The sequence below is a fragment of the Vicia villosa genome, linkage group LG7, assembly GCF_029867415.1.
Source record: "Vicia villosa cultivar HV-30 ecotype Madison, WI linkage group LG7, Vvil1.0, whole genome shotgun sequence".
Taxonomy (NCBI): domain Eukaryota; kingdom Viridiplantae; phylum Streptophyta; class Magnoliopsida; order Fabales; family Fabaceae; genus Vicia; species Vicia villosa.
Genome location: NC_081186.1, coordinates 74,301,602 through 74,313,375, shown reverse-complemented (window position 1 = coordinate 74,313,375; position 11,774 = coordinate 74,301,602). Strand labels below are relative to the sequence as shown.

Below are 11,774 nucleotides of genomic sequence, written 5' to 3'. Positions count from 1 at the left end.
TTGACAACCGACTTCAAGCTCAAATAGTTACAAAATATGAGTCAAATCGTGACCCATTAACCAAAATTGATGCACTAAATGAATACAACCTATTTTAACTATTTTTTTTCTCCAAGAAAAAAACAAATAATTAACTAGTAATTTATTATCAATAAATAAATAAATAGACTAATGAAAAGGTATGACAATCATTTAAAGGAAAATGGAGTCATGAAACTTAATGGACATTAAATAGAAGAAACAAACCACAAAGACTTTCTTTTCCGGCCATTTTCTTTTCCTCTCTGTCCCCACCCCACACAATACAAGTACTCTCCAACACCTTCGTATTTTTAACCCCTCTCTCTCTCTCTCTCTCTCTCTGTTCCCAGATCCATTGCTTTATCTTGCAGCTTCTTCTACTTCTCATCCAAACACTCCATTTTTCAGGTAACCAAACTCTCTCTTATTTCTCCAAATCACTTCTATTCTCTCTTTAATTTCTACTAATCATTTGCAAAATTCCGTTGTTTTTGTCTTTGTCTTGCTGAAACATGTTTTTTTTTTTTCATTTCATGAAATCCTTTGACATAGTTTTTTGTTTTTTTATTTTTTATGTTTGTCTGAATCTTATCTATTATTGTTCTAACAAAAAGCAAAATTTGGAATTATCGACATAATCAATCAATAAAATTACAAAAATATATCATAAACAGTTAGTATTACAATAAATGATATATAAATTTTGTTTTCTTTGTAATTAAAATATATTTTTTATTTCCAAAAAATAAAATAAAATTTGTGCAACCAACCAACCACCAGTCAAGAAACACGTTTTCAAGCGGCGATTGCGCGCTTCAACGGGTGGAGGTGGGTATAGCTGTACCTTAAACACGCTCCGTTGTTTTTGTAAGATAATAAATAAAATAAAAATTGTCAAAGCTTTTTTATTTTTTAAATTAAAATTAACTTTGATTATATATTTTATTATTTTTCATTTTAAAATTGTCCGCGCGAAATTCATGTGTGTCGTGTTTCACTGCTTGTCTTGCTGTTTTCGTTCTGGGCCAGGGTCGGTGGAACACATGCCCATGATGTAGATGGGGTCCACATTAATGTGATATTTATTTTTTATTGTTAGTTTCTAAATGCATCTTAATGTTGATTAATGATTAATTGTTTTTGTTTTTCATGTTTTGTGTTTATTGTCAACCATTTCAGGGTTTCTGAAGCTTAGCTAGAACTTGCTCTGGAAAATGGCTGCTTCTGGGGTAAGTGTCACATGTTTATGTTTATGTTATTAAAATTCATTTTCACATTACAATGGTTGGTTATTTTGTTATATGATATGTTAGGTTAATTCTAGCAAGCAAATGAAGAGGTTGGAATCAAGGAAATCACATTCTTGGTGGTGGGATAGTCATATTGGTCCCAAGAATTCTAGGTGGCTCTCTGCAAATCTTGAAGGTAAACCTAATTATTACAATTGCAATGCTCTTATTTTTATTAATTAGTTTGTTACTCTTTGTTTTAATTGAAATTAGAATTTAAGAATCATGTTAAGATTTTGATAGAATCTAAAGAAAGAAACTATAGAAAAGAGAAAATATGAGAAAGTGAAATAAACTCTATATTTTGATACAATGAGACTTTTATAGACTAAGACTATAACTAACTCTAACTAATTTGTAATTAACTTGCATCTAATAACTAACTCTCATCTGGTGTAACTAATTTGTAATTAACTTGCAACTAATAACTAACTCTCCTATGGTCTAACAAATTTGTAACTAACTTGCAACTGATAACTAACTTTCATTTAATGTAACCACTTTGTAACTAACTTGCAACTAATAGCTAACTTTCATTTAATGTAACCAATTTGTAACTAACTTGCAACTAATAACTAACTTTCATTTAGGGTAACAAATTTGTATCTAATGTGCAACTAATAACTAACTTTCATTTAGGATAACCAATTTGTAACTAACTTGCAACTAATAACTAACTCTCATCTTATCTAGGGTAACCAATTTGTAACAATTAACTTGCAACTAATAACTAACTCTCGTGTAGGGTAACTAATTTGTAACTAACTTGCAGCTAATAATTAACTCTCGTGTGGGGTAACCAATTTGTAACTAACTAGCAACTAATAAATAACTCTCTCATCTAATTGTAACTAATTTGTAACTAACTTGCAACTAATAACTATCTCTCATGTAGTGTAACCAATTTGTAATTAATTTGTAACTAGTAACTAACTCTTATCTATTGTAACTAATTTGTAACATATGTTAATATCTCTAACAAATCACGCACGGTGATATTTGTGATTTTGCCAAACCGATCGCCAATTATAACATATGTTTAGAGGAGGAAGACGAAATGTTATTGGCTAGAATTGAACCTTACATGCATATAATTTATTCGGTGTCATAACTGAGACAATTGGACTACTCCTTCTGGGACAGTTGCAACTCGCAATGCTCTTATGGTTACATATGTTTTTTTTGACAAAAATTGTATGTTTATCATTGATTTATACTTTATATTACTTTATTTGCCTTCTTGGTGAGATTTGTGATTTGAAAGATAAATTCTTTAACTAGTATGTTTCTAACTGGCAGCAGAGTTTCATAATTCTTGTTAAAATGAGTATTATCTCCTTTAAGATAGGCTATATGTTAATTATTTTGTTGAACCATTTTGACGAAATCATCTTTGACATCAGAAATGGACCGGAGTGTGAAACGGATGTTGAAGCTGATAGAAGACGATGCGGATTCATTTGCTAAAAAAGCTGAAATGTATTACAAGAAGAGACCACAGTTGATTTCTTTGGTTGAGGAGTTTTACCGTAGTTACCGAGCCTTGGCAGAACGCTATGATCATGTGACGGGAGAGTTGCGGAAGAATGTACAAACTGATCTCCAATCTCAAGGCTCAGGTTTTTCAGACACCGGCTCTGAACCGTCTTCGGCTTTGCCCTCTCCAAATGTAGCTCATACAAAATCTGGTAACCGAGCTGCTGGGTTTGACTTCTTTCTGGGATCTGGTGGAAATGCTTCTGATATAAACCAAAAAGACGGAGATGAGTCCTCAAGTGTGACGGATTCTGAGGAAGAATCTGATGATTCATCATCGGTCAACAATTATTCAGCTTTCTCGCGGAATGGTAGTGATCCGGGGATGAACAGAAGAATATCTGAGTTGGAAAATGAACTACGTGAGGTAAAAGAAAAGCTATGGACACAGGAAGGGGACCATGCGGAGGTTTCCGTTTCATCTAGTGAGGCTAGAATTGAGAATTTCGAAGATGCTTATGCTAAAATTAATGCTTATGAACACGATTTAGTGATTGTGAATGAAAAGTTAAGGATGTCAGAAGAAGAAATCACTAAACTAAAGATTGAACTCGAAAACTACAGATCCTTGGGTTCAGGAAATATCGATGCTAGTGTCGATAAGGAACTGGAGGTTCAAGGAAGCATTGATGGTGTGGATAAGGAATTGTTCGAGCCGAGTAATGACACCGTGGCACTTACAGATGAGCTTCGAATCGCGAAAGAAAATCTCAAGGCTTCTGAAATGCAGGTTGCTTCACTGAAAACTGAGGTGAATAAATCCAAGGAAAGAATTCAACAGCTGCAGGAACAACTTGACTTGGCTCGAAAGGACATTTCATCTTGGAAAACCAAATTCAGCGCCGAGAAAAGAGAGAGCACGAAATTCCAAGAAAGACTTGCGAGGTTAAGGAGTAGTTTATCAGACCGGGATAACGAGATCCGGGAGTTGAAAACAGCTGTATCGGATGCCGAGGAGAAAATCTTCCCAGAGAAAGCTAATTTGAAGTTGGAAATGTCCAAATTATTGGAGGAACAAACGCATTTAAAAGAGCTGATCAGAGAATGGGAATGCCGCGGCCGATCTTTTGAAGAGGAGATCAGAAACATTCAATCCGAAAGGATCGAGATGGAGGCAGAATTCAAAGACAGAATCGAGTTACTCAAGGCAGAAATCAAGCAGAGAGAAAACAACAAAAAAGAACTCATTGCAATCCTTGATGCCTTAAAGTCAGAGAGAGATAATCTCAATATCGTAATAAGTTCACTCAAGGAAGATGTGAACTCTAGAGACGGAAGGATCGAAAGTCTCGATCAACATTTGAACGAATTACATATGGAACATGTACAACTGATTTCCGGAATGGAAGAAACACGCAGACAAGTAGAAGAGATAAAAACAAAAGCTAAAAAACTCGAGGAACAGGTCGAAAGGCAAAAATCGGAGATCTTAGAAACAGCCGAGGAGAAGCGCGAGGCGATTCGGCAGCTTTGCTTCTCACTTGAACACTATAGAAATAACTATGATATGCTTAAGCAGCAGTTTATAGGGCACAAGAGGGTTCCAATTTTGGCTGCATAGTTAGTATTAATCTAAAATGTGAGTTTGTATAATTTTGATATTTTCACGTATAAAGCTGAATTGAACTAAGTTTGTATCTTAATGTAAAGTGGGGTACCCCACTACCCCTTGTCTACTACCATCTTTTAATACATTTTGCTTGAAAAAACGAAGAAAAAAGAACACTTAGATGTGTGTACTGTGTGATACATGTCTTGTCTAATGGGAATTATTACATAAGCTTTTTCATGTTCAGTTTGCATTTTGGCTTTTTCTTATAATGAGAAAATTCTGTGTGAAAAGTGTTTAATTGTGGTTATGGATTTGTTTATAAGTTTGTCTTAGTGTAATATTTTTAGTCTGACGTTGAAAAACTACAATAAAGCCTCCATCTTTTTAAGAGAAGCTTTATATACACGCGAACACTCTTATCCGATAAAGTTTTGCATGGTACATAATTTGGGTTCTAGAATAACAAGATAACACCACGCAGTTATAACTAAGAGATGATAAGAAAAGGACTTAACATAATATTGACGTGAAAAATTCTCAATAAATAATAAAAAAATGACGTAGAAAAGAAATATTTTTCATTAAATGAGAAAAATTGCAAGGCTTTTCTCTACATACAAGTAGAAAACACTTTACGTCTTGTCATAAACTATTTGTTTTGAGTCGCATAAGACCCAAGACGAAAAGTCTAATAGTAAAGTGAAGGTACTAAAACGAGCCAAGACAAAAAGTCTATATGTCTTACATAAACTATATGTTTTGGGTCGCATAAGACCCAAGAAAAAAAATCTAGACAAAAAGTTTAATAGTAAAGTAAAAATCAAGACGAAAAGTCTAATAATAAAACGAATGTAGTAAAAAGCATTAGACAAGTAGATACTTTTTTTCTCTGAAGTAAATAATTCCGCCTCAACGAAGATAGTAAAAAGCGTCAAACAAGTAGATATTTTTTCTCTCTAAAACAGATAATTCTATCTCTAAGATTTCTGCTAACGGCATTTAGAATGGAAGAATAATAATGTATAACAAATAATTAGGGGTGTAAATGGATTGGGTAAATCCAATAAACCCACTAAAATCCACTCAAACTGACCCAAAAAGTGGGTTGGGTCGGATTATTGAGTGAATACGATTTTTAAAAATGAAAACCATTCAAAATTGTCGGGTTATGGGTAAATTCACACTCAATCCGCAAAATTCATGAGTTATTGAATGATTATTTTTTGACTCTTTTTTATAATCATATATGTGATGACTTTGATGTTTTTAATATTAGTTGCTTCAATTTCGATCTTTTGAACATCTTTTGTTTTATAAGTAATGATTTTAATTTATTTAAGATGCCACACTTTGAATATTTTGATGCTAATTCTTGTAAGTTACAAGTATTTTACGCAAGTTTAGGTATTAGTGTAATGTAACTTTGGTGTTTGCAACTATGTTTATGATAAATTTTATCAGGCATTTAGACATTTGATGTTTTAAAAAATAGCGGCAATATGTTTAACTATTTATTAAGAAAAAAGTGTGATATATCATTAACAATTATGTAAGAAAGAAAGAAAATTTGGTAACCCTCTATCCAACCCAATCTATCCTATAAATTTGTGGTTTTACTTAAACTGACGCAATGATATAGAGAGTGGTTATTTTACCTCACCAAAATCAAAATACTATGTACAGGTTGAATTATGATTTTGGGTAAATTCGACTCGAATCGACCCATGTATACCCCAACAAGTAATAGAGAAGTTACAAAAATAAAGTTTTAATCAAACAAAATAAAATAAAGAGAGTGATAGAATCAACGCCATTGAATTAAATCCACCATCTCTAGCTGCATGGCTCACCGACGGCCCTAGGCATATATCACAATGTTCACCATTTTCATCTTCATCTGCACTCTGTAAAAACAAAACGAAAATATCTTATACTAACATTGATAATTATCTCCCCTAACTTAATAAAATTTTGTAGAATGTTTAAAATTCTCTGATACCTGAGTTGGAGTGATATCATCACAACTTGCAATAGTTACGATTACTATTATCAATGATAATATTAATAATATTATAAAGGTGTTTCTTGTAAAAGCCATGATGCCCTGAGTTGCGAAAACACTAAAATAAGCCAAAGATAAGCAAAAAAGAATATAATGATATACTAAGTGAATTTGATATCATTTAGAATTCTTATTTATGGTGTAAAGTGAAAGCTTAAATTTTTATTTAGGCATAATAATAATATTTAGTTTCCTCATTATAGATTTGGATTCTATTATGTTTTTATTTTTTTAACATAAATTTTTTTCAAATCTTTCTATTGAAATCTTTTAAAATCAATACTTTCTGTCTTAAATTACGTTCTTTCTTTTAGATAGATTAGAGAAAGATTTTAAATTTGTCTTACAGATCGAAACAAATTTTAAACAAAATTACTGTCTTAATTATATTTTTTGTTTTGTTCGTAAATTTTAAACGCAATCCATATTTATATTTAATTATTTTATTTATTTTTGTTAGTAGATTCTGACATTCTGTTTGAAATCAGGATAAAATTTGGGTACTAATTCGAATATAATTGGTATAAAATTTTATTGCATCTACGGAAATATTTTAAACTAGTGTTTGTTGACAAAAATTATAAATAAGTTCAGTTCAAGAATTGTTCTATAGGTACATCTACGGAATGACTTAGCGCCGAAATATTCCATAGATGTAACTACGAAAGCATATGATATAGTTTGAACTAACATGATCACCCTCCATTGTCACATTTCTTCTTCAACACTCACTCTCACCATCCTAAAAAATCTTACTTCATCAATATCATTTTCCACTCCAAAGCTTCAACTTTTTGGTGCAACAAATCAAAGGGAGCAAGAGAAGACGTAATTTCAGGTAAATAGTCATATTTATTCATTATATTGTCCACATTATGCTTGAATTTTCTGTAAAAAAAATTTACGTTGCTTCCGTAGGTACATCTACTAAACGTGTTGAAGATGAACACGTTCCGGACGTGCATCTACGAAAGGTGTCTGTGTTGTTTTTTTACACCAGTCTTGTAATTTTGTGTTATTTTTATTATTGGTTACGAATAGGTATGGCGCACCCCGATAATATCTCAAGAGAATTAGTTTCTTCGGTCAATGTTTCTCTGAATGTTAAAGGAGTAGTCGTAAAGGCGGTAGATGTTGGCGGTGACTTTAATAACAAGCAAGAGTTTGATGACCGGGAAAGCATGCTCACATGGATTTGTAGGAATGCAACTGACCGTGGTTTTGGTGCGGTAATAGGAAGATCAGATAATGGTACGACAAGAAGAAACGCTTTCGCAACAATGTTATGTGAAAGAACCGGGGAATACCATCCTCCTATAAGGAAGTTTAAAAGAGACGACACGGGTACTAGAAAATGCGAGTTTCCATTTAAAATCCGTGGTTATATGGTGACTAGCAAGAAGTGGAGATTTAATGTTATTTGTGGTTTGTTTAACCATGACATGTGCGGGAAATTACAAGGACATCCTAATGTATGTCGGCTCAAACTGGAAGAGAAGACATGTATTAATAACATGTCCTTGAATCTTGTCCAACCGAAAAATATACTTGCCACGTTGAAACGGAAGGAACCCGACAACGTATCAAATATACGGCAAATGTATAATGTAACACCCGATTTTCGTTATTCAATGATTTAATGTTATTTTGATATTTTGTCGATTTATTGGATAATTTTCCTTGATGTTATATGATGATTGTGGTATCGGAGGGTACGTATCCTTAGAATAGAGGGTAATGTCTTTGATTTAGAAGTTGTAGAATCGAATAAATATAATTAGTTGTAATTATTTATTTGATTCATTAGAAGATTAGATGATTTAATATGGTTGGAATAAAAAATATTATTGAGATTTAATAATAATAAAAATAATAACAGTAGAATAATTGATTAAACAATAATTGGGCCATAAAATGTGTTAGTATGAGTATTGAGGGAAGGTGTGATGTTAAGCCCATTAGAGAAATGAAAATTAGTAAGGAATTAATAAAATAAGAGAATTAAAAGAAATTAAGGAAGTTACAGAATTTTGGAAGAGAACGTGAAATAGAGAGAAGCTGAGTTAGGGCAAAGGGAGAAGTTCCATTGGTAGAGCAACTTTTGAAGAAAATTGCTAAGGTAAGAGTGGGGTTCTTACTCTCTAAGGGTTGACATGATAATGAGTATGATAGATGTTAGGTTACATAATCCTATATCCATGAATGTGTGAAGAATTTGAGGTTTTAATGTATTTATGGATGTTGTGAATGAATTGTGATGTGTGTGCAAATTATGGAATTGATGTTTGTATGTGAATAAATAGTATGATGTTGGTATTTGCATTGAAAATTATGATTATTGGTGATTTTCGTGAGGGGAAACTATGAGTTTTTGGGGTATTGAAGGGGAGAGGTTCGTAGCAATAAAACAATAAATTTTTGAGTCTGCTACAGCAGGAACCGGTTCCCCAAATAAGGGAACAGAGTTCCCAGAGTTTCTGGAGCCAAAAATGTGATTTTTAACTGGGGAACCGGTTCCCCTAAAGAGAGAACGGGTTCCACTGAGTCGAACCGATTTTTCTTTAAAACTTCAAAAAGCCATAACTTTTGACTCGGGTAACCGTTTGACGCGCCGCTTGGACAGTTAGAAAGCTAAAAAAATTCCTATATTTTAAAAATGATTTGAGATCCAGTAGAAAATTATTTAATATAAATTATACTTGTTGTACATATTCGATATGTATGAACTGATAATGATGTTGTAAGCTTGATGCAATTGGTTGTACGTATTCGATTTGTATGAGCTGATAATGATGCCTTTTGATTAATTAACAATAAATATGCTTTTATTACGAAGTTGAATTAACCGTGTCATTTCGTTACTTGACTTTTGTACTATGATGTTTGTTGTTATTATGATGAATTGATGGTGTTATGCGAAGTATGAACGTGGTTATGTGATGTTGGCGCCAAAATAGCGTGATTATATGTTGTAAATGAATACGATGATGAAGTTGTTGTTGCTGCCACTAATTATTGGCGTTTGAGATGGAGGTTATTCCTTGTTGATAATTAGTCGATGTCATTGCATTTTGTGAATGTTGCATTATTGATTATTGAGTTAGTCTGGATTCGCAAACACGTTGGACTGAATTGACAAAGTTTAGAAGAAGGCTTATGCCTCGTTGACGCCTATATTAATGACAAATATTAAGTTGGGAGCTTATGCTCTGTTGGTTCCACATGCATTTGCACGGTGTCGGTGGCATTGCATTATCATAAAGATGGTATGATTGATGAATTTGTTGTTAATGGTTAACGATGTGTTGTTGAATGATGAACGGTGCTAATGTTGTATGAAGTGGTGAAATTATGTATGATATATATCTCCTATATTATTTATCATGCATTCCTTTATATTGTAAGATATCTCACCCCTTCTGTTTGAATGTTACCCTATGTTGGTAACGTGCATATAATCAGGAATGAAGGCTAAATACCTTCACTAGTTGAGTTGGTGTCGTCGCTCTGATACGTAACGCTCGAGGAGGGGGGATGAACGCTATTATTTGCTATTTGTTTCTTTGTTGAGATTTTAATTGTTTATTGAAGTATGTTTACACTCTGAAGTTGATTTTGTTGGATTAAGATGCCATGATATTTCTAAGATTGAATATGTAGAATTCCATTACGTAATTGAAAGTTGTTTCTTTTGAAGACAATATCTTTCGAATAGTTCATCCGTTTATATGTGTTATGTATCTGTTATCATTATGAGCAAGTGTTTGTATTATGAAGAAAATGTGACATCCTGGTTTCAAAGAATTATTTTAAATGGTGATTTTTATACTATGATTTTATTAATATTATGCGGGGTAAATCAGGGTGTTACATTAGTGGTATCAGAGCAGGTCGGTCTGTGTGACAAAGTTGTCGAGTCAGTAGAGTAGTCTGACAGTCGAATATTGTTGACATGTTGTTCCTTAGTACACGACATGAGTGTGGAACACTGTCGGTGCCTTCTCGTTTTCTAATGACATGTCCTTGAATCTTGTCCAACCGAAAAATATACTTGCCACGTTGAAACGGAAGGAACCCGACAACATATCAAATATAAGGCAAGTGTATAACATCTGGTACCACAACAATAAGGTAATTAGGGGAGATATAAGTGAGATACAACAACTGTTGAAGATGTTGGCTGATAACAAATACGTGTCGCGGTATAGAACTTGCGACGATGGGGTTACGGTCTGAGATATTTTTTGGACTCATCCAGATTCGATAAAGTTGTCGAACACTTTCCCGAAAGTGATCTTTCTTGATTCTACCTACAAGACCAACAAGTAACGACTTTCGTTATTTGAGATGGTAGGTGTTACATCCATCGATAAGACATACGCCGTTGGTTTTGCTTTTTTGGAGTGTGAAAAAGAGGATAATTTTAGGTGGGCATTAGAGGCGTGTCAGTCACTTTTGAAGGAACAAGTCAAGATTCCCAAGGAGATTTTTACAGACCACGATACCTCTTTGATGAATGCGGTGACAAAGGTATTTTTTTCTTCAAATGCATTACTTTGTCGATGTCACATAACATGTAATGTGAGAAGTAAGGTTAAACCCGCGGTCGGGACAAAACAAGTAGAGACCAATGGTGGAAAATCAGTGAAGCCCGGTGTGATTGTTGAACAAATAATGTATGCATGGACTCGTGTTGTAAATTCTTCGACAAAAGAATTATACGCCGATTCCGTCTTTCAATTTCAGAAAGTGTGTGAAAAGTATCTTGATAAGGTGAAGGAGAATTTTGTGTGTGCGTGGACCAATAATGTCCGACACCTTGGGAATACTACCGCCAACAGAGTTGAATCGACACATGCTAGTTTGAAAAATTGGTTGGCTAATAGCATGGGTGACTTCTGTCGAGATTGGGACACCGTAAATCTCATGATAAAAAATAAACGTAATGAGATACAAACCACTTTTGGTCGGAGCATTGCGGTGTTGGAACATCAATTTCGGGACAACATTCTTTATTCTCAATTGATCGGAAATGTGTCTCGGGCCGGGTTAAACTATATTTTTCACGAGGCCAAACAAGGTGAAATTGTCGACTCTGATAGTGTAAAGTGTGGTTGCACTATTACTAGAACGTATGGTCTCTTGTGTGCATTTTTTATTGCTAAGAAAGCGAGACTAGGTGAGCCAATAAAAATGAACGAAGTTATCCCTCATTGGAAAAGACTTATTTTTAACGATGATGGTTGTGTAATCGAATATCTTTATTACTTCCGAAATGGAAGCGATACAAGAGAGGTTTTCGGAGGTCGATGAC

The 11,774-nt window shown here is 33.6% G+C and overlaps 2 protein-coding genes across 4 annotated transcripts; both read left to right on the top strand.

Annotated features, from left to right (window-relative positions):
- The first annotated feature begins 204 nt into the window (after positions 1-204).
- On the top strand, positions 205-4,635 carry LOC131620833 (protein NETWORKED 4A). 3 transcript variants are annotated; one of them, XM_058892013.1, is made up of 4 exons: positions 205-425; positions 1,198-1,250; positions 1,335-1,446; positions 2,714-4,635. In XM_058892013.1, exons 2-4 carry the CDS (start codon positions 1,236-1,238, stop codon positions 4,405-4,407), a joined length of 1,821 nt encoding a protein of 606 aa, XP_058747996.1. In that variant the 5' UTR covers positions 205-425; positions 1,198-1,235; the 3' UTR covers positions 4,408-4,635. The 3 variants fall into 3 exon arrangements, with proteins under 3 accessions (XP_058747996.1, XP_058747995.1, XP_058747997.1); XM_058892012.1 differs by having other exon boundaries at positions 205-429; positions 1,201-1,250; XM_058892014.1 differs by lacking the exon at positions 205-425 and adding an exon at positions 492-1,096 and having other exon boundaries at positions 1,201-1,250.
- Positions 4,636-7,503: 2,868 nt separating this feature from the next.
- Positions 7,504-11,773, top strand: LOC131619347 (uncharacterized). Its single transcript, XM_058890454.1, has 2 exons — positions 7,504-7,932; positions 11,054-11,773. Exons 1-2 carry the CDS (start codon positions 7,504-7,506, stop codon positions 11,771-11,773), a joined length of 1,149 nt encoding a protein of 382 aa, XP_058746437.1.
- The last annotated feature ends 1 nt before the right edge of the window (position 11,774 follows it).

What these genes read in the sequence shown, in the direction of transcription:
- LOC131620833 (XM_058892013.1), top strand. An exon ending in GCTCTCTGCAAATCTTGAAG is followed by an intron (nt 1,447 to 2,713) that starts GTAAACCTAATT and finishes CTTTGACATCAG; the next exon opens with AAATGGACCGGAGTGTGAAA.
- LOC131619347 (XM_058890454.1), top strand. Translation starts at nt 7,504, where the DNA reads ATGGCGCACCCCGATAATATCTCAAGAGAATTAGTTTCTTCGGTCAAT. An exon ending in AATTACAAGGACATCCTAAT is followed by an intron (nt 7,933 to 11,053) that starts GTATGTCGGCTC and finishes GTGAGAAGTAAG; the next exon opens with GTTAAACCCGCGGTCGGGAC.